Source organism: Geospiza fortis, unplaced genomic scaffold (genome assembly GCF_000277835.1).
Source record: "Geospiza fortis unplaced genomic scaffold, GeoFor_1.0 scaffold2, whole genome shotgun sequence".
Classification (NCBI taxonomy): Eukaryota; Metazoa; Chordata; class Aves; order Passeriformes; family Thraupidae; genus Geospiza; species Geospiza fortis.
Genome location: NW_005054366.1, coordinates 2,461,214 through 2,487,599, shown reverse-complemented (window position 1 = coordinate 2,487,599; position 26,386 = coordinate 2,461,214). Strand labels below are relative to the sequence as shown.

General features: G+C 48.3%; 2 protein-coding genes across 4 annotated transcripts in view; one reads left to right on the top strand and one right to left on the bottom strand.

Moving 5' to 3' along the window:
* The window catches only part of AAGAB (alpha and gamma adaptin binding protein), a 13,093-nt gene extending 1,031 nt beyond the window's left edge, over nt 1–12,062 (top strand). The window contains exons 3-9 of one of the 2 annotated variants that reach the window (XM_031059722.1): nt 413–502; nt 2,943–3,026; nt 7,730–7,812; nt 8,214–8,307; nt 8,919–9,023; nt 9,322–9,371; nt 9,957–10,302. In XM_031059722.1, the coding sequence (XP_030915582.1) occupies nt 413–502; nt 2,943–3,026; nt 7,730–7,812; nt 8,214–8,307; nt 8,919–9,023; nt 9,322–9,371; nt 9,957–10,034 (584 nt within the window). In that variant the 3' untranslated portion in view covers nt 10,035–10,302. Of the gene's footprint in view, nt 1–412; nt 503–2,942; nt 3,027–7,729; nt 7,813–8,213; nt 8,308–8,918; nt 9,024–9,321; nt 9,372–9,956 lie in introns of both variants that reach the window. The other variant, XM_031059723.1, reaches the window with a different exon arrangement.
* Nucleotides 12,063–13,404: 1,342 nt separating this feature from the next.
* The window catches only part of SMAD3 (SMAD family member 3), a 68,437-nt gene continuing 55,455 nt past the window's right edge, over nt 13,405–26,386 (bottom strand). The window contains exons 6-9 of one of the 2 annotated variants that reach the window (XM_005424247.2): nt 24,702–24,935; nt 21,996–22,053; nt 20,286–20,507; nt 13,405–17,652 (exon numbers count right to left, since the gene is read on the bottom strand). In XM_005424247.2, the coding sequence (XP_005424304.1) occupies nt 17,529–17,652; nt 20,286–20,507; nt 21,996–22,053; nt 24,702–24,935 (638 nt within the window). In that variant the 3' untranslated portion in view covers nt 13,405–17,528. Of the gene's footprint in view, nt 17,653–20,285; nt 20,508–21,995; nt 22,054–24,494; nt 24,936–26,386 lie in introns of those variants that run through there. The other variant, XM_031059681.1, reaches the window with a different exon arrangement.

Here is a 26,386-nt window from a genome sequence, read left to right as displayed (position 1 = left end):
CTGCTGAAAAGGGGGGAGCACTTGGTTGCTAATGCCATTTTTTGGACATTTGGACATTGAGCACACACATTTGCTGTGGTTCTAGACAACAGCAAGCTGGGAAGTGCAGATGTATCCCTGCAGCTCAATTCAGTGTCAAACCCAGAGTTAACAGAAGTTTTCATTCACACCTGCATTGTACCCTCTGCAAAACCATTTGATTCTATTCCTTAGTTCCAAGGAGGAGTTTAACTCTCTATTTTTGGAATCCACAGTGAATGGAGGATCCATGCCAGCTGCTATACATTTCCCATACACTGCAGAGCAAGCACACAACTTTGAGGGAATAAAACACAGCTAAATCATCTGATTGGTATGCTGGTACTGGTCTCGAATCTGCTCCTTTAATACCCATTTTTGTCTCCCAATGTAGGTGTAAACAGACAGAAAGCTCAAGAATGGTGCATCAAGCATGGCTTTGAGCTGGTAGAGCTCAGCCCTGAGGAGCTGCCTGATGAAGATGGTAGGTCTGCTGCTTCTCTTGCCATTTTGAGAATGAAAAGTGCCCCAAAAATACCTTCTAAGTAAAGTTATGCCCCTTGCAGTTGTTGATATGCCACATGATTACAGCATGGAATGCTCCGGGTTGGTGGGGCTGAGTCTCAGCTATAAAAGGTCAGGAGGGGGAGGAGGTTATTTCCTCTGAGAAATTCCATTTGTCCCCTCCCAAATCCAGCTGCTCTTTATGCAGCAGCTACGTCAAAATAATATCTGCTCCTTTTTTTGCCACTGCCCTAGGACTGTATTGATACATCAGAAGTTTATATTCCACTTGGAAAATCAATCTAAAAAACCATTTTTCTGCATGAGGGCAGAAAAATTCTGGTTTTAAAAAGACTTGAAAATTATTTTGTGCTATCTTGGTACAAACATTGACATGATAGGCTGAAAATGGCAGGTTGTTAAAAACATTTCAGAGCAACAGGAGCTGTTACACAGGAAATAAACCAGTTTCAGAATCACTGGCTGCCCAACATTTATAACTTGAAAAAAAAAACCAGCAAGAAGAGTCAGAAGTGTGGTGTTCCACTCTTGAAAAGTGACTATGCATTTCCTGACAGCCTTATCAGCATCAACCTTATCTCCTCACTTCAGTGACACAAAAAAGCATTTACACCTTACCTCTCTGGAGTAAAATGAGATAACTGCCCGCTGGAGAGGAATTAGTCACTAACATTTGCTCTATTTCAGGTTCTCCAAGCATATTGCAGCCACCAAAAATAATTCACTATAAAATCCTCACTGGAACACATCCCACCCCTTTCCCCCCTTTAAGGGCCTGCTAAAATTGGATCTTGAGGATCTGAGAAGTCTCCCTCTCTCTCCCCAGCATGCCTTTAAAAATGTTTCCCTTTTTTTTTAGTCAAGGAGGGAGATTTACAGATTTGATTCACAGAAACTGGGAAAATCGGAAGTGAAGACTCGTTAGACTAAACAAATACTAATTGCTTTAAAAATAGTAACCTTTAATCAAGTTATTTTCCTATTGAATAATTCTTGTAAAGAACAAGCTCTTTACCATTTATGGGAACAAGCTCTTTACCATTTCTTTAATGGGAATAATAACAACTCAGGATGTTAATTTGTGGAATATTGGGATACATGTTCTTTCCTAGCTGTTTAATCTGGTAGTTGATTCACTGTGACTCATGCAGAGGAGGAACTGTGTTCCTGTGAGTAACTTATTTACCCCCCAAACATTCTGGGTGAGTTACAAAAGGCACAACAGATGCTGTAAACACACTGGGCCAATCTCTGCTCGAAATTCTGACATTTCAGGAAGCTCATCTCTAATAAACTGGAACTTTTGTTTTGACTCATTGTCAGTTGTTTGCACAGTCAGGACAAGAGCTCTAAACTGAGACTCTTGATAATGACTGTGATATCAAACCAAACAGCAGCATCACAGAGGGCAAAACATCTGATTTCAGCCTTAAATGCATTTCTAAAGGCAGTTTCAATTACTGCACCTGATCCCTGAGTCACTTGAGTTTGATTTCTAAACAAAACCAGTTTTGTATCCAAAGGATTGTTTGGGTGGGTTTTTTTTTCCTTTGTCAACCTGTACAAACATGGGAAGCTGACTAAACCAAGGAAATGGGAAAATTGACTTGATCCAAAGTGGTGTCAGATCTATTCAGTAAATAAATTAAAATCTGAATAATGCTTTCCCTGGGCTTTCAAGTTCCTGTAATTCCCAGGATTACTGGAGCTTTTGGAGTTAGATATTGTGGGGACAGCTTTACAATATTCCTTTCTATTTTTTACAGGCATCACACCCTTTTTAAATGGTTGTCTCAAGTTCTTTACTTTCTAAAAGAAAGAAAAATAATTCTGGTATCTACTTTCTAATATATTTCTATGCCATACAGCATTGTAAAAGATCTTGGGGTGAAAGATGCAAGTTTCTTGTCTGTTGCTATAAAATGTATATATATATTGTAAAGTATAATACTGTCATATTATAATCTACTGTTTTGTTATTTATTAATATTTATAATTATAAAATAATTATATTTATATTAAATTATGTTATACTTTTTATAATATGCTATAAAGATGTTACTTAATGTAGGCTTCCTGCTAAATATTTAACAAAAAGGATTTAGATACCTGCAAAATGCTGAGCCCACAATTCATTATCCCTAATTTAGACACCTGCAAAATGCTGAGCTCACAATTCATTATCCCTGGAAGCTCAGCCCAAGAAGTGAGGCATTAATTTACATTTACTTGGCCTCTCATCAATCAGAGGTGAAAAATCTGCGTTTTGTACCAGGAGCAGAATTGACAATGATTGTGAGAAGCCAGGACAGGCCTTCAGCCCCACCTCTGGAGGCATGGGATGGTGTTTGGAGTTGTTTTCAGGAGTTTTCAGAGCCCCTCTCTGTGTTCTTGTGCAGATGATTTCCCCGAGTCCACGGGAGTGAAGCGCATCGTGCAGGCCCTCAACGCCAACGTGTGGTCCAACGTGGTGATGAAGGGTGGTAGGTGCCCCTGGGCCTGGCCCTGAGCTCTGCAGGCTGGGGGAGCTCAGATGGAGCAGCTGGGTCAGCACAGGCACAGCTGCAGCACTCTGGGACCTTCCCCAGGGAACAGGAGGGCCCAGGCATTGCTTTCACCCCCCTCGATGTCCTGATGAGCTCACAGGCAGTGGGTGAGATTTATCACAGAATTTATGGTTTGGGTTGGGAGGGACCTTAAAGCTCAGCTTATCCTCTACCCCAGGCTGCTCCAAGCTCACCCAACCTGGCCTTGGACAATTCCACCCACAACTTCTCTGTGCCAGGGCCTCATCACCCTCACAGGAAAGGATTTCTGTGTAAAACTGCTCCTGTTCCAGCACCTGCTCCTGTTCCCTCTCTGCTTTAACTTGCACTCTACCAATAATTTCAGTTAAATATTCCATTAATTCTGCAGGTTGCAATGAAAACTCAAAGTTTGTTCTACCAAACTCTAGTAGGAAATAGTTTGTAGTTATCAGCTTTATCAGACTGATACATGCTTCAGTGTAGAAGTAAAGGTTAAATTCCACATTTGTTGTAGGGGATTTTTGGTTTGTTTTTTCAATTTTTGAACTAGGGAGAAGAATAGCAAGTGCAGAGATGAGATCTGGCAAAGGAACCATGTCAAACATTTAAGGGCTGTTTTTGCTACAGAAAACCCCACTTGAGTACATGGAAACCACAGATTTTATTTACAACAGTGCAAAAAATGGGCAACCCCAGATAATTTCCTGAGGAAGCTGAATATCAGGTAGAGTTAGAATTTGGAAAAATCACTTTAGCCTTAGAGTCATCAGAAAAGGAAATGCTGTGGTTACAAGGGTAGATCCTTCCATTTACTTGAAAACCTTTCATTACCTTTCTAATCACACAAACAGCTACAGAAAATGTAGGAAGATAAAACTCTTCAGGAGTGCTTGGCCTGGAATTTTTTGTTCCCAAAGCCTCATCCCACCACCAACCTTCCAACACCTCTCTGCTCCCTGGTGTCCCATTTCCCACTGCTGTGGCTTCTCCCTTCCTACAGCCATTAACTGTGGAATGATTTAAAGCCCTGAGAGGCTGCTGTTAATCCCTGCATCTGCAAGGTGCTTGCTGGGACTCAGTAAAACCAGGATGAGAATTATTAGCCTCCATTTTTTAATGCAGCTTTTTGAGGATTTCTCATTCCCCATCAGAACTGAGGTGAAGGTGGGGTCTGACTCAGTGTAACCATTGCAGAGAACCAGGTAACCCAGGCAGATGGTGTCAGGTTATCTCACTTGTGCTAAAAATGGTTTTTTAACAACACATTTCCTGTATTTGGCAGATGCCACCTTACAGAACAGCAGAATTTAGTCACATGCTCAGTTCCTCACAGGGGGGAAATTCCTGCACATCACTGGTGTGTTCTGTAAAGGTCAGGCTCCTTGAAAAATCCTGATTTTCTCTGTGCACAGCACCAGCCCCACACAGCACTGCTGCACCACCACAAACCCCTCAGGAAGTGAGCTATATTTGGAAGGTGTCGCAGCCTGACTGTGCCTTCAAAGGGAAATTGTTGAGCTCATTTTGCTTAAAATAAAACTTTTTACAACGTGTAACATATCTTTTGTTTTCAGCTTCCTCTAGATCCTAGAAACTGGCTGCCATGTAAATCCAACTTTAGCTTTTCCACTGAAAATGACCTGTAATTCCTGGCTGGTTAAAAACCATGCAGGGAAGAGTTATCAGAGACCCTAAGAGAGTTCCAGTAGTAAATGTCTACTAGCAAATACTTATAGCAGTGTTAGGTGCAGCCTTAATTCAACAGCATTGCCTTAATTCAAAAACCTGTTTCCATGAGAATTTAGATTTACAGAAAGAGCAGGAATAGCTTTTTTCAAGCACAAACACCAAACTCAGTATTTTATTGCCTTAAGCCCCAACACAATTCTTGTCAACCTGCAGGTTTTTTAACACACCTATTCATTAAAATTTTAAACTTCAGATTTTTTCTCTCACCATTAAATGCATCATTCTCATACAGATCCATAAAAAGGGTTATTAAATTTAGCACAGTTGAATTAGAAGCAAGTTTACACCAAGTAACCAATGCCATGTGCTTTGTGAGTAAATGGAGCAGCATTATCTCTACTCCAAGCCAAGCGAGCAGCCTTACCTGGGACTCTGCCAGGAACAAATCCTCCCTGGAGCTGGTGTAAGGTTGGCTCCCCAGGCCTTGGAGCTCCCTTCACTCTCTGGACGTTTTCTTGAGCAGGAGAACATGAGGGATTCTCCAGATAACACAGTTCCCTCCCCACAGAGATATTAAACTGCTGTTAACCTTCCCTGTCTCTGCAAGAGCCTCTGTGGTAAGAAGAGAAACCCTTTCCAGCCCTCTAGAAAAGGCTGCTTGGCTTCTTTCCTGCTTAAATCCCAGCCTGAGTGATCCTAGGTGAAGCTGCTTACCTCAGGTGGGGCCAGGAATGAGCCTGGCTCTAATCACAGCCAATTAACCTGATTTAGGGAGGCCATTTAAACAAATTGTGAATTTTGATGTGTTAATTTGAATTTTATGTGTAAGGATCACCCTGTGTCAGCTGGAGACAGGAGGAATAATAATAGGTAAAGGCAGTGGAAAACACTTGGCCATGAAACAGGAATCTGGGAATGCTGAATCCATGTTCAGAGCATCATGAGTGATTCCTGTGAAACTACACAGAGCATGGAATCAGGGAATGGTTCGGGTGGGAAGGGACCCTAAATCCCATCCCATTCCACCCCTGCAAGGGCAGCCACAGCTGCTCTGGGCTCCACCGTAGCCACTGACTCCTCCAATAAGTGGGATGAGCTAATTTTTGGCTTTCGTGCCTCAAGAACACTGTGTAAGGCATCACCCACTTCCTGAATTGCACCCAGAAGTTGAAATAACTTTTACATCCAATAAATGGAGTTTATAGGAAGGGTTTTCCAAGGGTGTGCCTGCAACCAAGTGTTGTGTCTGCCTCCTCCCTAAATATGGATCCAGGAACAAATAGCTGCTGTTCAGAGATCCCTGCTGCACACTCCAGGTTTTTCAGGAGGGATGACATTTGTAATAACTCTGGCTGAGGTTCTGCAGTATTGGAGGAGGCAATGTGGAGCCACTGCCATTTTTCTGTGCAGGACAAACTAATCCCAGCTATGAACGAGGGCCATGATTAGATCACTGCATCCACCCCTCTGCCAGTGTGGGAATGTTCTCTCTCCAGGACATTCTGCACTGCAGTGTCCAACCTTGCCTGAGGTGACTCAGAAATTGGCTCCATGTCCACCTTCACAGCTTCCCCAAAGCCAGCTCTCTGCTCAGCCCATGAAACTGGGAAAGCTGCTTTGCTTTGGGATGCAAATCCCAAACTTTTATCCTCCAGTCCCTGTTCATTGACCTGCTGGACTTCACGGGCAGCTGAAGGTTTTCCAGGGAATTCATTCAGCTCCACTGCTTCACTTCTTCCCACCCCTTTGGCCAGGGATCTGCTAAAGCAGCAAAAGGGGATAAAGCAGAGCCAGTGGCCCCAAATACTTGCCAGGGATGGGGCAGATCAGCTGCAGGAGCAGGGAACAGGGAATGGGGCTCAGGAATTCTCTCATGGAGATGTGTTTGTGTGAGTGCTGGATGGGCCCAGTTACACATCCAACCCCTCAGAATGAGAGGCTGGAGAAATGGCAAGGAAATTTGGGCAGAGCATCCAAATGACATCACCTCAACAGTTGAGTCTAGAGCTTAGTCATGAGTGTAATAATTTAGAACATACTGCTTTTAAAAAGTAACATTAAATCTTTCTTCTGGCAGAAATCATTGTTTCCTGGCTATTCTGGTACAATATCTTCACATTTTTTCAGTTTTAGTTGACTAAAATACAAAGGTTTGCAGAAAAATCTCCTGAGTGCCTTGTGTAACTGCAAATATTTACTACTCAGTGCAAGGCCAGTTTGTATTGAGTAGTAAACTGACTTAGAAAACCCTGACTTAGTAAAAAACACCTCATCATATCCATTATGCACATATTTTTATATAAAACAGGTTTAAAAATACAGCCAGTTCAAATTAAAAATACTGCACCACATTTATTATCTTAGATGACTGTTCAGGTTTGAAATCACTTTTTAGGTTGGGTTTTAAAACAGCATTGAGATACACCCTAGGCCAGCAGTGTGGAGAGCCCAGAGCACCTTGCAGTGAGAAGAAACCCTGGATTTGATGGATGAATCCACCCAGGAATTCTGAATTAGATATTTAACAATTTTCTTTGCCATTATTGTCGTGCTCAGCCTGTTCACGGTGTGAGCAAAGGCTGTCCTTGCCTTTCCTGAATCCAACCTCAGACTCAGTGCTGCTTCTCATGGAGGTTAAACCTGGGCACCAGGAACAGCAAATTCTCTTCTGGATTTTCCAGCTGCCCCATTTGGAATTTACCTGCTCAGATCCCAACGGAGCAGAGGCTTCCAATAAGCTCTAGAAAGACCCCACATCTCCTGTGGCTCACATTCTCCTCCCTGGGGGGAATATTTAGTAGCAAACGGTGCAGACACAGTTTAAAGCTTAGAATTGATGTGAAATTTCTGCTTAAAATCCGTTTTCAAGTGCACTGACACAGTTTTCCATGGTGCTGTGAAATACTCCCTCTCCCACCTGGCCAGCTCCAGTATTTGCAGTAATTTTGCAATTTGTGCTTTGTTTGCAGACAGGACCCAGGGCTTTGGTCTCCTCAGCACCTTGGCAGGAGCAAACAGGAGCCGTGGCTGTGAAGAGACCCCGGAGACAGAAGTAAACAGTGATTCCAGTAATTCCTGGTTCCTGCTCTGCTCAGGCCCTGCCTTCATCCATTGGGGGTGGCTGGGACCTCCCCTTTGCCACAGAGCCAAAGGAAAGAGCACTAAAAGCTCCATGCAAGATGGGTTTGATTACACCCAAATTACCCCTTTTGGGGCACAACAAAACCTGTCATTCCATGGTGTTATTGGAAAAACCCTGGCGAATCCATCCTGAAATCCCTTCATGCAGCCCCAGTTCCCAGTGCTGCAGAAGGGGCTTTTCATGGCACAGGTTGTGCAGTAACACTTTGAGATAAAGTGCAAGGGTTTGAAGGAAAAGCTGGGAGCACCTGATTTGCTGCTGATGTTTTTTCATGCATTACTGGATACTGAAATATCTTTGTGTCCTGCCAGTCCAACCCATACCCAGGAGAGAGGGAAGAATCTCAGTCAGATGGTGGAGAGGATGGAGCTGGCACACACAGCCTGGAGCCTGACAGTGCTGCAGGTGAGCTCAGCACACCTGGCAGGGACACAGGGCAGCGTGGGGCACACAGGCACTGCCAGAAATCCCTGCAGCATTCCAGGAGAGGGTACTGCCTTACCAGCTCTGTGTGACACCTGAGTGCTTGATGTGGTCTCATCAGCTCATCATCTTTGATTCACTCTGTGGCTGTGTGTGCGCAGATCGTTCTGGAATCAGCAAGAAATCTTAAATACTGGATGAGCTTACATGTAATGCATCATAGAATCATGGAATCTGGAGTATTTTGGGTTAAAGCTCATCCCATTCCACCCCCTGCCATGGCAGGGACACCTTCCACTGTCCCAGGGTGCTCCAGCCCTGTCCAACCTGGCCTTGGACATTCCAGGGATCCAGGGGCAGCCACAGCTGCTCTGGGTACCCTGTGCCAGGGCCTGCCCACCCTGACGGAAAGATTTCTTCCATAAAATTAATCACCACTATAACAATTGCCATGATTTGTCTTTATGAGCAATCAGTAAATTAAGTGTTTCTTTCTCTCTTTGACATTGGAATTTGCAAATGGGATTTGCAGCTGTTAAAATCCTGGTTTTCTGCTGAGAAACCAGAATAATTTCAACCAAGCTGTATTTCAGATCCCATGCTGGATATGGACATCCAGGAGCTGGCCAGCCTGACCACGAGGGATGGGGACCTGGAGAACTTCGAAAGGCTCTTCTCAAAGCTGAAAGAAATGAAAGGTAACGCACCAGGAGAGATGGTCCTGAGCTCTGGCACCTCCTGCAGGGACTCAGAGAGAGCCAGGAGTGAGTTGGGAAGCTGTGAAATTCCTGTTCTCCTGCCTCAGGTCCTTTAGAGGTAGCTACTCTTTCCATTCATTTGCTCTTCATCTTGATAATGCTCTTGAAAGCAGCAGATGTTGCTCTGGGAGTTCTCAATTCCGGGGCAGGAGGTGCTCTGCAGTTCCCAGTTCGAGGGCAGGAGGTTTTCTCTGTTCCCTCCTGAGCTTCACAGCCCCACTCCTCTCCTTCCCCACAGACAAAGCTGCCACGCTGCCTCACGAACAGAGGAAGCTGCACGCAGAGAAGGTGAGCCTTGGGAACTGGGGTGGGATCAGTAGAATGGGTGATTTCTTTCCAAGCCACAGTTCCTGGTCCTGCAGAGTTCCTGGATTAAGAGTAGTGAGAACAAACCACACAGTCCTACGAGACTTGTCAGGTATCTCCCAAAAACTGAATAACCTGGAAGTTTGAAATACCAGAAAAGCATAAAATCCTGGAATGGTTTGGGTTGGAAGGGACCCTAAAGATCATCTCATTCCACCCTACTGCCATTAAAAAAAAGACTTTCCCCTTTCTGAATTCTGAGCTGAGAGCCCTGCAGTCACTGGGGGTGCTGGCCAGCTTCCACAAGTCAGTGGAAAAGTCTGGATCTCCTGGAAAATGTAATGATGCCTTAAATAGCACAGGCTTTGCAGCACAGGTGCCTCCCATGACCTGAACCATTGCCTCTGTGTTGCTGAAATTCCTTCACCTCCGAGAGGATGTGTTGCACTCACAGAGCTGGTTGCCAGATTTAGCTGCTGCTCAGTTCCTGCTCTCTGGATGGAAATACAAAATCTTCAGTCATGTGATGGGAATTTTCTCCCTTTCCCATCTCTTTTACCGTTGTAGGTGGCCAAAGCCTTCTGGATGGCAATTGGAGGAGACAGGGATGAGATTGAAGGTCTCTCCTCGGATGAAGAAAACTGAATTCCTCTGTAGCTGGAAGTGCCAGAGCAATCCTGAGGGAATGATCCTTCCCTGAATTAGTGTTCATTGCCAAAAACCCCATTTAGCTGTAGCTGCTTCCCTTGGTGACAGCATTCCCTGTGTTCCACATTCCACAGCATCTCCTGGCTCCAGAGGCTTTGTCTGACTGTCCTGTCTCCTCTCCCAGAGGACGTTGGGAGGTGACACGTGTGTGGTTTGAGGAAATAGTGATGAGTTTACATTTTATAAATGAACATTTTTATGATTTCCTCTCTGGGGTTTAAATAAACAAACGTGCTCCCAGTTATCTCTGCACACAGGGCTGGGGCTTGGGAAGTCACTCCTGAATTCCAAGCTGCATTTTTCAGCTGTAGGGCTCTTGGATGGTTTTATGGAGCTTTTCCCAGTTCAGACTGGCCAGATTTGGATGAGCTGTGAGGAGGAGGTTGCTGAGCTCCATCCTGCCAAGTGCCAAAGCCATTTCATGTGGCCTCGGGCTCAGATTCTGTTTGGATTTTGCCTGTGTAAGGATGGGGGCTTCCCTGGAGTGTCAAGTGTTGTCCACACTCCCTAGATTCCCAATAGAATGCCAGATGGCTGCTGCTGCTCCAGGGGTGGAATTCCTGCCCAAACCTTGTGCAAGGCCTGGCAGAGTGCACAGAGCTGCTCTGGGGAGCTCTGGCCTCAGTTCCCAAAGCCCTCGGTGCCCCTGGATGGACTCAGTGCCCACACTCCTGTGTGTCCATCAGGCACAGGGCTCAGAAGGAATTCCCTTTTCCTGGAGGGAGCCCCCATCACTTCCACAGCAGCACAGGGCACAGAGCCTCTGGAATGACGGACATGGAAGGAAGGTGGAGCCTGGTGAGGAGTGAGAGGAGAAAGGGGAGATGCCACCCTGGCTCCTCTGTGCAGGCACAGGCAGTGGATCCATGGGAAGAGGATCCAACAGATTCCATAAGGAAGAGTCTGGCCCCAAGAACTTGTCCTTATCCATCTGAAAATCCACCCTGTTAAGCACCCTCAGTTAGGAATTTCAAAATTAACTTTTCCAATGTCCCTAAATTGCCAAGTCCCAGGACACGGGTTTGCCATCGATTCTTGGATGGCTTTATGTGCTGCAGGCACTTTCACAGTGCTCCTTGAATTCCCTTTTTAATGATGAAGCAAAGGTGAATGTAAATCATCATTCTTGGAATGCTGGGAATCATTTCCTGGGTGGAAACTGCAGCGTTCAAGGACAAGAACTGCAGCCTCATTGGCAGTTTGGGAAGTGTTTCACAGCTGAAGCCGGAGCAGGAGCTCCCCCATGGTGAAACACCTGTTTTGGGAAGAATTCTGGAATATGAGACAGCCAAGGAAACACCTGCCAGGGACACCTTCCCAGGCAGCTGCGGGGCCTTGCTGTGACCGCACCTTCTCCCACATCTTTCTCCCAGCACAGAGAATGTGGCACAGAGCTGCAGGTGGCTCATTCCAAGCAGGGAATGAATGGTTTCCATCTTGGCTTCTCGGTAGCTGAGAATCTTTTTGCCCTTTCTAAATCTTTGTTGTGCAGTGGTGATAAATGGCCAAAGTGCCAAGGGAATAGAGTGGAGGCAGTGAAGAGAAAATGGACTTGGACACTTTATAAAGCCATTCTTTAGACATGTGATAGGGATGTGACTTTTTAAATTTAATGAGATTGTATCAGTTAAAACCCAGTGCTTTGCTGCCTTTTTATGAGGTAGCAGCAGCTCATTCCCATACTCAAAACTCTTTTAAACATGATTTATTGTAAATGTGGGTCTTGTCTGTAGGGGCACAAATCATGGAGGCAGGAAGTGTGGCTGGAGACACTGGGAAATAATTTAATGATCCTTTGAGGTTGTTGTGTTGTGGTTTAAAATCAAGGTTTACTTTGCTGGTGGTTGTTTTTTTTTGTGGGTTGTTTGGGGTTTTTCTGAAGAGACCCTTTGGTTTTGGCTACAGAATTTCTTTACAAAATAAAAAGTTACAGAAATGAATAAAAGGGGCATTAGTGGAAAAGCAGATTTGTGTTTGTCACTCAGTTTCTCTTTGTGTAGAACAATTCCCAGTTGGTTTCACAGAATCCCAGAGTGGTTTGGGCTGGAAGTGCCCTTAAAAGCCTCCAGTCCCACCCTGCCACGGGCAGGGACAGCCCCAGGTTTGACATCCTTGTCCCATTTCCAGAGCTGTTGCTGCTGCAGCATTCCCAGCCCTGGGCTGGCATTCCCAGTGTTCCAGGCCAGGCTGCAGCTGAAGCTCTGGGATGGCAGAGACTTCCCTGCCACCAGCCCAGCCCTGGCACCCAGCTTGACCTGAAGCACCCGTTCCAGGCCGTGGCAGTTCACTCTTTATTTTGGCCGAGGCTTTGAGGTTTTTAATTCCTCTCACTGCCCGTGTCCAGCAGGGAGGATCGGGACACTGGGACCCAGGGGACAGCCAGCAGAGCCCCCAGCTCCGCACGGACTCACTGCAGCCTGCCCGAGCCCTGGCAAGCCCAGCACGGAGCCTGGACGAGACCCTTCATTACCACATGGCTGGAAACCCGAGTGGAAAAAGTGTTTTCGTAAATCCTGTCAGGAAAAACAGCCCAAAAGCAGAGAATTCCAGTGAAACCCTCGGGGGCCGTGAGGAGTTCACAGCCTCGGCGCCTGCCCCAGCCACGGAATGCCAGGGATTTGTCACTGTCCCCGGCCTGGCACCTGCCCGCCCTCAGCCATGGGCTTTGGAATTCTGCCCCGGGCAGTGGCATCGCAGCCTGGGGGTTAATCAGGAAAACTTCCCCCCCAGGAACAAAGGGCAGCCATGGACGGCTCACCAGGGAGGGTGGAATCTCTGCTCCTCAAGGGATTTCTCCAGGATTTACTGGCTGGACTCGTGTCTGCAGCTCCTCTATGGAGACACAGCAGGAATTCAGGGGCTGCTCCTGACAGGGCACTGCAGACTGAGCAGTGAATGCTCCTCTGCAGCTCCTGCTCTCCTGAGCTGGTTACAATTCCCCAGTTCCCTACAGTGGAATTCCAGTGGCACTTTGAACCTGTGAATGCTCAACTGTGCCTGACTTCTCCAGCGACTGGAGAACAGTAAATCCTTGGAGCACAGAACTCCACTTATACTCACCCGAGTCCCATTAGTTAAAAGAACTAAATGCAATTTTAAATTTATTTTTTATATATTTGGCTTTAAATTCTTGAACAAAACTGTCCCAGCTGTAAAAAGAACAAGGGTCTTACCTGTCACTGAGCTTTACTGGGATTGCACAAACCTAAGGATGCTGCTGTGTCCCAGTCACTGTCATGGCAACACCCCAAACTGTCAATTGGTGTCCTTAAATACATTCCTCCGACAGCCTGATGTGCTCATGAGCCTCAGTTTTCAAATCAAAGTTTATTAAAATGTCAAAAACAGACCTTACAGTTCCACATGGAAAGGGAGGGCATACATGGGACAGGCCTGGAGTAACAAAGGCAGTAATGCTGCAGGGGAGGACAGGATGGACAGACAGCCAGGGAGGAGCCACAGCTCCCGTGGATCCATCCGGGGCAGGGCTGGGTGTCCCAGCACAGGGGAACCCAGCTGGGCTGGGGGAGCACAGGAGGAACCCAGGTCTGGAGGGGCAGAGGATGACCCAAGCAGCTCCAGAAGGGGCAGGGGATGACCCAAGCAGCTCTGGAGGAACAGGTTTTGGTTTTTAAAGCCCCATCAAGCCCCAAGGGCCCTTCGGAGACCCCAACTTGGTGCAGCAGCAGCACCGTGGCTCCCGAGGGCTTGGGGACTTTGTGCTCAGCTCTGTTCTCACATCACAAACTCCTCATTTCCAGCAATCATCAGCAAAGAGCAGATGGAAGATTTAATATTCTGAGTCCTTAATTGCCCCTTCTGCTACAAATTAAATATTGGATTCATCTGAATATTCAAGACAGACACATAAATACAAAAGCAGGTACATAGTAAAAAACATTGAACTTCTCAAGCACACCGCTCAGGCCACCACTAGAGAGGGCCTGGCTCTCATCCCAGCTTAGCACAGCCACGAAATTCCACCCTCGTGCCCCTCAGAGACCCAGGAGAGCTCTGGGTGCTGTGCACGTGGCTGAAGTCCTTCCCTGTGCTGGGCTTTCCTGCTTTTCCAGTCGGGAAGCAGCTCAAGGCACAGGAGCCACCACTGGCTGCTTGGGATGAGTCCTGAACATCCTTCACCCCACAGAGGGTCCTGCAGGGTTCAACCACGCTGATGCAAGGGGGAGAAAACTGTGAGTAACTCAGGGGCTCCCTCAGCCTTTTCCTGGCACACAGGGGCAGCCAGAGCTCCAGGGAAATGCCTTACGATGGGATTTCTCCTTCTTTGTGCATATGCACACTGATTGCTGGAGATTAAGTCAAATGCACTGGATTACTCCTAAGACAAGCTTAACACAAAATACAACCTGCAATTCAATACATTAACAATAAACAGATCACCACAGCCTGGGAAAGCACAGGGTGTCCTCTGCCTGCAGCCAGGCCCTGCTGTGCAGCCACACCAAGGGAAGAGTCAAAGGTCCTGCTACTGACTCTGGAGGAACAAACCCGGGTGAAATCCTGGAGAAACGAGCCCAGCCTGCCATGAAATGAGAGGATGTTCCAGCCTGGAGCTGCAAGCTGAGCCAGGGCAGGCTGCTCCCATCCCTTTGAGCTCCACACCAAAGCTGCTTTCATCAAGTTCTAGGAGAAATCAAACAAAGCCTCCCGTGCCCTCAGGGCCTTGCTGCCCCCAGCAATCCCAGCCCAATCCTCGCTCCCTGGCCTTGGTGGCCACAGGAACAGGAATTCACCTCATCTGCAGCCACTGCAACTGGGAGCATCCCAGGCAGTGTGGGCACAGCATCCCTGGGCTCAGCCCCATCCCTGCCCAGGGCTCTGCTGGGCTCCCCAAGGTGACTCCAGAACCCACAGAGCTCTCATGAATCAGGGAGCAGCAAACAAAGGGGAGAGAGGAAATTAATGCTGGAGTGGAGATAATCTCCCCTTTATCTCACTGCACTGCCCGGCCAGCTCACATTTTCCAGTGGAAGTCATTTCACTTAAGAGATGATGAGGGGAGATTAACCAAAGTTTTTATGCATCATCTGAATCCTGGGTTTCAAAAGGCCTCAATTAATATTGGTCAGCAATTAATTATCCTTTAGCAAGGGGCTGTAGCTCTGGTCCCCAGCGGAAATCCAGGGTGGCTGAGGAGGTGACTGTGCAAATTTCATATTAAAGTTGGGATTTATTCCCACTCATGGCCTCTGGATCAGGCTGGGCTCCTGCTCACACCATCACCTGTAATCCCTCTGGGATTTCAGAGGGCATTTTTGTGGTTAATGGAGGAGGCAACAGAGTCCAATTTCCTCTGTGATTATGAGGACAACAGCAACAACATTTGTCACCAAAATAAGCAAATAAGACACTCATGGAGGAAACCCGGAGCCATTCTACAGAGCACATTTTTTCGCCTCTCATTTAAACAGCCAAAAGTCAAATATTTCTACAAAATTCAGGATAAACTTTTCTTTACAGCTATGTTAGAAACCTGTATCTGAACCAATGCTGGACCAATCCATGATGACAACAGACCTGCTTTGTAAAAGGCCCAAAAAACTATTTTATACAGATCTCTTCTTGCCCCAGTCTGTGCACGCAGACCTGTAACTCAGATCAGACACACTGTAAAATTTAACAAATCAAACATCTAAAAGCCTCCAGTGCTGCTTGTGCTGTGCTGCACAGAGCAGCTCCAGTCCAGACTCAGCCGGGCTATCCCAAAGTCACCAGGAGCACATCCACCATGAGAGTCCTCTTTACATTTCAGATGTTTAACAAGGCAGTTCCTTGTTTCTGGAAGGGAACTCCCCAAACCGTCCCTTCATCTGCATTCAGGCAGCAGCAGCAGTGGCCTCTGGGATCTGTTCTGGTGGCACTGGGTGCCCTCAGCTCCAGGAGTGGTGGGCTGTGCCAAAGCAGGAGAGGCTGGCAGAGGTCTCGAGGAACGAGCCTTGGCAAAGGAGGAGCATGGAAATTCCTGGTGGCTGTTTGATCCAGTCAGTTCTCCCGGTGGATCAGGGCACTCCCACAGAAGTTTGCAGGACTAAAGCTTTATCAAAGCCATCCTCAAGTCTAGCCCAGTCAGTCCTTCCCACAGCCACATCCAGCTTGTTTGTCTTTCATAGATAAAAAAACAAGAAAAAAAAAGATTTCCATAGGAAACTGATTATCACTTTCTCCCCTCCCCCTCTAATATTTTGGCACAAATGCGTAAGATATTCACTGCAGATATAAAGAAACAGATAATTGGACAGCACTGACAAAGTTATGAGACTTATTTGGCAAATGTGAACCATAAAAACAAGTGCTAAGGGTTTTTTCCAGTTGTGGAAATTGTTTGCCATGACAGTTGCTGCAGGGATAAAAAATATTAAACAGTCTGGAGCATGTATGTTTAAAATGAACATTTTATAATACAAGTAAATACACACTCTCCCAATTTCTCCAGGCAAAACCACATCCTTAGAGCGTTTTCATCAGCTGGAACAGTTTCCCACAGAGGGCTGGTTGTGTCTGAGATGTCCTGGCTGCTGCATGTGACAGCACGGGATCCACCTCCAGGGGTGCTCCACAGCCAGGCCTGGATATCCCATCCCTGCTCCACCTGGACACAGAGCCCCTCGGGCTTTGCAGAGGCAGAGGCTGGGAAAGCACAGCCCAGAGCTGCTGTGGTTAATGCAGACAGACTGCAGAGAGTGAGCCTGAGCTGCTCCAGGCAGGGCTCCCCACGGGACAATTCCCCCTCTGGGAGCAGCTCCAGTCAGAAATCGCTGCAGCAACACCACAAAGAGCCTCAAACTGGGCTTTTGCTCCATGTGAATCCGGGCTGATCCATGAGGGCATCATCCCCCGGGCACCAGGCAAGGCTCTGCCTCCTTGCTGCAAGTCCAGTGTGGGAAATTCCTTCCTTTTCAGAACACTCCTGGGGGAATTCCTTCTTCTGGGCGTTTGAAATGCCTCCTTCCCCCTGCTGCTGCAGTACCGGTGTGGATCAGGTGGGCGGTGGAGGAATGCACGAACAGGAGCCATCCCAGAGCCCCGTCTGGTGTTCTGGGATGCTGCGGAGCCTGGAGCTGTGTGAGGGAAGGGGAAGTTTCCTGGCAGCTGGGATGGCTCCTGTGCCACACACAGCCTGGAGGCAGGTGAGCAGTGCATGCTCTCCACTGAAACAACATCCAGCTCTTTATCCTCACCAAATCCAGCTCCAAATTCCAACTGCAGCCCGACCAAAGTGCCGACAGTTTCAGTGGAAGTGGCTTAAATGGGTATTTAAACACAACAACAAAACAAAGAAAACCCACTTCTTTTTTGTTTTTGAAGCAGATTTTTTTTCTCATCGCTTGAGTAACTGGGGAGTTGTTTACTATGCCTTTGCTAAGGGTGTTGGAGAGTCCTTGTTCCCCAGGGGCCCCAGGAAGGGTTTCCTTAGGAGACGCTGGAGCAGCGGATGCTGGGGGAGCCCATCTGTGTCAGGACCTTGTCCAGCCACTGCAGGGGCCCGTTGAGGTGCAGCTCGATCCAGCAGGGAGTGCTGGTCACCGTCTGCCTCCTGCCAGGGAAGAGCACACAACACCAACGTGTCTGACAGAACTCAGCAAACACAACAGGCTTCCCAGCTCCTGAGCTGCTTCCACAACCACCCTGGCCAAAGGAATGGCTCTCCTCTGCAACAGCCTCTGCCCTGCGCTCCTGATTTCTTTTAAAAACCCACTACGTCCCTCCATATTCGTTATGATCCCACAGGAGCAGCTTGCTATTTACTGCTCAGATTCCTGGGAACAGGCAGCTGATTCCCTGAAGGGAAAGGAAGGTGTTGATCTAAGCAAAACCCATTTTTCCTTTGCAGACCTTTCCTAGTTAGACAGCAAGGTCCATGTTCACCAAGTATGTTCAGTTTTCCTATGCACAGGACAAGGATATTCACTTTTTACTGTACCCTTGGGTTTAGTAGAATGTGGAAGTGCTGGGAAGAGCTCACCCCAAGCCCTGCAGATCCTTCCTGCATCCATGGGCCCTGCTGGGCCAGAGCTCAGCTGCTCTGGCCCTCCCCTGCACAAATCCCTGTTCCCCTCCTGTTGCTCTCCCTGAGCCCGGACCCTGTGGGTATCTCCAGAAGGCAAAGCACAGAGATGGGGAGGAAAAGAAGGAAAGGGAGACCAAGACATGGAGCCAGGGGCTCTCCCTCCTCTGCTGAGGCATGGCTGAGGTCTTGTTCCAGGCAGGGACAGCTGCTGTGGAGGAGGGAGATTACAAAGCAGGAGAAACAGCCTGGAAACTGCTTTGCTTTACACCCCCACTTCCCACAGAAGCTGCCCTTGGAATCTGGTGATGGGAGGGAGAACCTGAAATCTGTGGGAGCCAGGGACAACCAGAGATGAACAGGGGACCCTGTGCTTGGGGGGCTGCCCTGAGCTCCCACCACCATCCCTGTCCCTGTCCACCACAGGCTGCTCATGGAATTGGCTTCTCCCCCTTCCCTGCACCAAATCCCTGGCACAGAGGAGCACTAAACACCCCCATCCAGACTGCTCAAAGGTGAACCAGGAATCAGGGAACAGCCCTCTGGATGCTCCCACAGGAACATCTCCATCTCTGCACCAGATGGAGAACTCTGGGGCACGGAGAGGCAGGATGGGCAGAGCAGCCCCGGCCCCGCAGGGATCCCTGGCTTTCCGTAAGTCACACTCCTCTGCAGCTCATTAGGGCCTGGCTGGGAGCCAGCCCTGAGCTGCTCTGGCCCCAGCTCAGGACGATTTCAAAACAAAATGGACTCCAAACATCTGGAGAAATGAAGAAAGTGGCAGAGCAACGTGCAGGGCCCAGGCCCCAGCTGGTCCTGAGGCCTCTCCCCCTCCGGCAGCAGAGCAGCCCCGGAATGGCAGTGACCCCACGGAGCTTCGAGTGAGGCCACAGTTTTAAAGGGTGCAGAGTCCAGTATTTCCATATCACCCTGGGCTTAAATCCTCACCAGCTTTCCCTCTCAGAAAACAACACCCATTTTCCACTGAATTTCATTTCCCATGCTTGTACCATCCATCCCTGATTGCTCTCCTTCAGATGTTTGCTCACCAGTGGGGTGACAGAGCAAAACTATGGAATACTCTGTTCCCACAGCATCTCCAGTGTCCAGTGGTGTGTGGGATGGTTGATGTGAGTGACCACATCATCCATCCCACACACCAGACTGCCTGCATCTCCCTTTTAGCCTCAGTATTCACTGGGAAAAACGGTGATCCTGCTGCTCCCACATTCTCCCACTTGCCCCATGGCAACCCCTAAGGAAAGGATCAGAAGACTTAACTATTTTAACTATAATATTTAACTATAATTTTGTAGCAACTCCCATGTTTTCAAATAGAACTTTTCCAAGCCAATCTGCTTTTATTTTAATCCCATTAGTCCCTAATAAAAGAAGCATTAAATCCAAGCCATGGGAAGCACTCACAGTGTACTTCCACAAGGGCATGGAGGGACAGGACACAGGGAATGGATCCCACTGGCAGAGGGCAGGGATGGATGGAGTATTGGAAAGGAATTCCTGTGAGGCTGGGGAGGCCCTGGCACAGGGTGCCAGAGAAGCTGTGGCTGCCCCTGGATCCCTGGAAGTGCCCACGGCCATGCTGGAGCAACCTGGGACAGTGGAAGGTGTCCCTGTCCATGGCAGGGGTGGCACTGGATGGGCTTTAAGGTGCCTTCCAACCCAAACCATTCCAGGATTCTATAATCCTGTCTTGACAGAAGCGCAGTCTTAAGACACTCAACCTACCCAAAACATACCTAATTTTAAGAAAAAAATGTTGCATTTCCTACATGGACCATGTGGATTTATCTGTGTGCTCCAGATAAAGCTCTTGCTTCCTACCACACATGGCCTTCCAGGTGTATCCCACAAAGAGACCAGACCAACCCACTCCCAAGAGCCAGAGCCTATCTGTGTTCCTGAACAGACACTGGGCTGATTCCCGTTTTTCAAACAGCAGTGACAGCTCTGCAGGGCTCTCTCTCCCAGCCAGGAGCTGAGGCTGGCAGGAGCAGACCCGGGGTGACCCCCAACCCATTCGCAAGAGGCACAGCCCATCCCTGCTCCTGAGCAGGCTGTCCCCCTGCAGACAGCAGTGGCAGCAGAGCAGGGCTCTCCCTGCCCGCCGGGAGCAGGGGCTGGAGCAGCCCAGGAGGCCCCACCTGTACTCGGCGCCCCAGCCCTTGACGAAGCTCATGCGGATGGTGCACATGCGCGTCAGCTGGTACACGGCCTCGAAGCCCTGGTTCACCGACTGCGCCAGCAGCGCCGCGAACTCCTGGTTGTTAAAGATCTTCAGGTTACAGCCTGGGGGAAAGGACACAGCAGGGACACGGCATTGGCTCGATGGCATTGAGAATTCTGGCTTTTCAGAGAATTCCAGGCTGCCTTCCCATGTCCTCAGAGCCCAGAAACAGGAATGGAGGCTGCCACATTTTCACAGGGAGAATTCTGAATGCTGGAGCCCCCCAGCAGACTGTGACTGGAGAGACCAGGCTTGGGAACCTCCCGTGGAACCTCCTTCTCTCTCCTGGACACCATTTCCTTCCTATTGTAATTTAAAGCCTGACTGTGAGTGTGCACTCAGCAGCAGAGTTCCCTGCAGGGCCTGGAGGGGAGGAATGCACAGGCTGAACACAGGAGCTCCCTGTGCTGGATTGACACAGAGTCTGTCACAGAATGGGGAAGCTCTGCAGTGAAACCACTCTGACACTCCAGGAAGCAGCTCTGAGGGTTAAAGAGGTGCCAGGGCTGGTGGCAGGGCTGCTCCTGCTAAAATCCTCTCTCCAGTTTCACTATCACATGCCAAACATGTTCCTTTCAAAACACAAGCTTTTCCCCTGATGTTCAGCCCCAGCTAAACAACTGAGAACAAGTTATTCAACTGTTCTTAGGGGAAAAAGGTGAAATATAATAACATCCTTCAGAGTTTAGATAAATAAATAAATGGCCCACTCTTTAAAAAAGTGTTTCTATGTTTGCTTTCTCCCAGATAACCATAAACAAATTAAACTCTGAAATCAGGCACTCAGCTAAGGCTCATTTGGGATTACACATGGGCCAAGGCTGAAAAACAACATTTGGAGTGGGATGAATTGTGTTTTGCTAAAAATCACTTTGTGAGCCTCCTCTCCTGGGCTGGACTCATCTGGTGTGGAGCAAAGGGTGACCACAGCAGCTGCAGGAAGCACTGCCCACTTCTGGAACCAGGGAAGAGCCCAGGGCTGCAGTCTCAGGGAGCCTGAAGGGAAGGCTGAAATGTGAACGTGTCAGGGCCAGGCTGAGCTCAGGGAAGGAGGAATTAACTCCAGGGGGATCCCAGGGCTGGATCCCAGCCCTTGGGAGCACTTGGGATCAGGTCCCTCCATGGGGGAGAGCAGCAATGACTCAATCCTGTCAACGAGGCAATGAAGAAACTGCTTCAAACCCAGCAAAGATGTGAAGAGCAGGCGGCCAAGGACTGTGGCAAAAGTGGGGAGAGCTGGATCCAAAAACTGAGCCTGAGCTGGGTCTGAGCGGAAATGTGGGCTTTTCGTGTCTGCAGATGTTGACTCCAGCCAGGGTGGACTCCTGTGATGTGGTGGGGAATTAAGTCATAATTTGCAGCACTGGCAGCTGCATCTGAGAAAGAAAACCCATTAAGATGGGCCAGAGCTTGGAGCGTATGGATCTCCTCTCAAAAGAAAAGAATTCAAATATTTCTAAACAAAGAAGTTCAGTTTTTAAATATATACAGGCTTTTAACTGTAAAAAAGTCAGCTTGTGTAAGCTTAGCTAAATAACCAAATTCCATTTCAAACAGCATCTCCTCTCTTACCAGCTTTTTTGCATTTATCTAACAAAAAAGCCTTTTCTTCCCAAGTAGATGAAACAAATTATCTTGTAATCTTTCAGCAAAAACTTCAGACTGTAACCAGAACAACAAGGTGTCTGCAAATGTGATTTCTTTAGAACAAACCAATTCACACTGAGGAAAGGATTTTACTAGAGACCAGAAAAAAAAGAACAATTTAAATCTATTATGGGTGAATCTAAATTAAGAGAAATTTCTTACCACTACTTAGAGGCACAAACAAAATTATCAATGTGTCTGTGAGATAATTACGATACAACAACGGACTGATAAAACACTGAAGGAACAAGGCAGATTCTGCTCTAAGTTGTGCTAAGATTCTGTTCTGTTGGATTAATGTAGTGCAACTACTGAAGGCTCCACAGCAGCTTCCTTCAGCTTTCCTCCATCCCTTAAGCTATAAAAATACCCTGCTGGAACTGTCAAGTGGCATCTAAAGAGTAAAATAGATTTTCCAGAGAATTTGTGGGCTCCCCTTCCCTGGAAGTGCTCCAGGCCAGGCTGGACGGGGCTTGGAGCAGCATGGGGCAGGTGTGGAAGGGGATGTTCCAACCCAACCCAACCCAATGTAACCCAACCCAGCCCATCCCACCGCGCCCATGTATGGTTTTAGAGCAGCCTGGAGTGCCCGGAGCAGTGCCGGCCGACTGACCCTGGGGTTGGGATGGCTCCCTCAGGGGGGAAAAACTGACCCTGGGGTTGGGATGGCTCCCTCAGGGGGGAAAAGCACAACTAAATACTGATGCCGGGCTGGGACGGCTCCCTCAGGGGGGAAAAACTGACCCTGGGGTTGGGATGGCTCCCTCAGGGGGGAAAAACTGACCCTGGGGTTGGGATGGCTCCCTCAGGGGGGAAAAGCACAACTAAATACTGATGCCGGGCTGGGACGGCTCCCTCAGGGGGGAAAAACTGACCCTGGGGTTGGGATGGCTCCCTCAGGGGGGAAAAACTGACCCTGGGGTTGGGATGGCTCCCTCAGGGGGGAAAAGCACAACTAAATACTGATGCCGGGCTGGGACGGCTCCCTCAGGGGGGAAAAACTGACCCTGGGGTTGGGATGGCTCCCTCAGGGGGGAAAAACTGACCCCGGGGCTGGGATGGCTCCCTCAGGGGGGAAAAACTGACCCTGGGGTTGGGATGGCTCCCTCAGGGGGGAAAAGCACAACTAAATACTGATGCCGGGCTGGGACGGCTCCCTCAGGGGGGAAAAACTGACCCTGGGGTTGGGATGGCTCCCTCAGGGGGGAAAAACTGACCCCGGGGCTGGGATGGCTCCCTCAGGGGGGAAAAGCACAACTAAATACTGATGCCGGGCTGGGACGGCTCCCTCAGGGGGCAAAACCTGCCCCAGGGGCTGGGACAGTGCCCTGAGCCAGCTCTAAAACCAGCAGCTCAGCTACCAGTGATGGAAACTGTGTCCCACTGGACATTCCAATAAACTGCTCCATGGGCAGGAGAGCTGAGGGAGGCAGGAGCACCGGCTCCGGTTGGAATTGTACCTCCAGCCCCAGCCAGGTCCCTCCAACCCATGCACACTGATAGTTTCCATATGAACGTTCTATCAGTTAACACATGAAAATCATCATTTCTTCTGAAAGTCATCCCAGCTGGACGCAACTGTTTGGGGATGTACTCAATGATTTAGAATGGAATTCCATGGCACTTCCAAATCCTTGCCTTTTGCTAGAGATGACTTTGTGTACAAGGACACATACATTGCCCATAGGTGTTTACACAAATCATTAAAATCTCAGTTAATAAAGGAACAAAGTTGAAGAATACATTTTGTTGCTCAAATAAACATTTGGTGTGGTCTCACATTCCTGTTTGAATGTGCTGCTTTCATCCTTCCACCGAGCAGAAGGAGTCTGCTGCATTTAAAATCACATTTCTGAATCTTGGTGGGTTTTGGGGATTGGAATATAATAATCTTCAAAACAAGTGAGGAAAGATCCTCCTGTGCAAGAGGGAGAGTTCTCTGATTGCTCAGGAAAGGGGAGCAAAATTAGGACAAAAAATGGGTTCATTTTTGATAGGAGTCAGCAGAAAACAGTAAAGAACAAGCAATTGACTTTTAGCAAAATTGCAGAAATTTGGGATGTTCCACTTAGCACAAGTTTCACTGAGAACAAATTGGCTGGGACCTTGGAGGAAAAGTGGAAATTGAGATGACAATCAAGGAGCTCACTTTCCATTTATAAAAGGTCACTCAGAAAATAAAACAGTGCAGGAGGGGAAAAGAACACAGAAAATTATCCCTGACATCCCTCCAGATACACAGTGTGTGAAACGGTTTAAATTCTATGACATGCAGCAATTTTAGTGTTCCTTGGTGCATTTTTATATTATGATTATGTGAAAAAACACGATTAGTGTTGTTGTATGGGGAATCAGCCTGCTGCAATCCACAGATATTCCCACCCAGGGCTCTAAACCTGCTAACAGAGGGTTTTGTGGAGGGGTTTTTGAGGAGGGGTTTTTGTAGAGGGGTATTAGAGGAGGGGTTTTTCAGGAGGGGTTTTTGTAGAGGGGTATTAGAGGAGGGGTTTTTCAGGAGGGGTTTCTGTGGAGGGGTTTTTGTGAAGGAGTATTTGAAGAGGGGTATTTGAGGAAGGGTCTTTGTGGAGGGTTTTTGAGGAGGGGTTTTTGTGGAGGGTTTTTGAGGAGGGGTTATTTTGGAGGGTTTTTGAGGAGGGGTTTATGCAGAGGGGTGTTTGAGGAGGGCTTTTTGGGGGCAGCGAGTTACCGATGTGGCGCCGGGTGAGCTCCACGGCCGCGTTGCGGTTGACGTTGGAGAGCAGCCCCAGGCAGAAGCGCTCTGAGTTGGAGGGGTCGGTGAAGCCATCCACGGTCATGGAGGGCTGCGAGGCGTGGAAGGTCTCCCCCACCCTCTGGTTGAGCTCGTAGTAGGATATGGAGCACCAGAAGGCCGGCTCGCAGTAGGTCACGGGCTGCAGGTCTGCACCAAACAAAAGCCAAATCAGCCACAGCAAGGGAAAGGGGGGTGGAAAAAAACACAACCCAGATGGTTTGGAATACTGTTCTGCTTCATTCCTCAGGCTCACTTCAACCAAGGTTTCTTTTTAATGGACCACAGCAAGGAGGTGACATCAGCCCTGGAGCTTCTGGCACGTGCAGCAATCACAGAAAGTCAAAGGCATTACTCACTTAGCAAGTGGGGTGTCACTGAGCAGCCTCACACTTGGGAAATTAAATAAATAAATTCAGCTTTACTATGAAATGTGGGATCTCTTTTAGATAGACAGTTCTTAAGCAGACAAAGAAAGGAAGGAGCATAAAATCTTGGCAAGCATAAAGCACAAACCTGCTGTCCATAGCACAGGTGTGCTGCACCCTAAATCTGTGCACTTGCAACCAGTAAATCCAACTTTCCTTCTCACTGACCCTGCTGTGACCTCTCTGGCACTGGTGAAACCAGCAGTCTGAAATATGCCCCAAACTGCCTTTAACAGTGGCATCAAAGTGATTCAAAAACCTTCTCCCAGTGCACTGGATCTCAAAGCATCAGAGGAAAATCCATTTTCCCGGCAGGTGAAGGCTCAGCTCTTCCCCTGGGGTCCTGGTTTGCCTCATGGACCGAAGCCAAGGGGCTGAGGCTGAGGAGCAGAGGGAGCTGAGGCAGCCTCGGGAAGGCAGGGGGGCACTCAGACAGCACTGAGTGATTTCACTGCTCCCACTGAAGCCCAGGAGACTCCAGCAGAGCAAGGCCCAAGGAAAATTTCCTGGAAATGCAGCCCAGGGAGGTGCCCAGCCCTGCTGAGAGCCAAGCTGAGCAGGGAGTGCAAAGCAGACCCAGCCAATTCCTGAGTGCTGTTCCCCACATCCAGTGCAGGAGAATTCCCTCCAGCCCTCCCCCCAATTTATCACTTCATCCCCATTCAAACTGTGCTTAAAGACAGAACAGAAGAGCTCCCATCTGGCCAAGGAGTTAACATCAAGCAGCAAAACCCAGGTTTTTCCACAGGCTTTCCCATCTGCTGCTCCTGCAGGGCTTAGGAGAATGTGGGGCTTAAGAGATCAACTCCAAAAAAATCCAAGACAGGTTTTCACCACCCCAGCCTCCTCTCACACTGACCAGAGTCACTGCAGAGGTTTGGGAGTCTTTTCTCACCTGTACCTGTTACTCCATAACCTTCAGGCACAGGCTGGAGCAGCCAAAAGGCACATTGGCTTCCCCTCCACTGCTGGAAGAGTTCCCAAAGTAGCCATTTATCAGGAAAATCACTTTGCTTTCTGCTTTGTTACAAGCTTTGCTGACAGCAAATAAGGAACTGAATAGAAGTACATCTGGGGAGCTCTGTAATCCTTAGCAGGCTTCAAAATCCATGGAATTTGGAGCTTGTACCCATTCCCAGCTTCTTTTACCTGCCACTTCCTCACATTTGAATT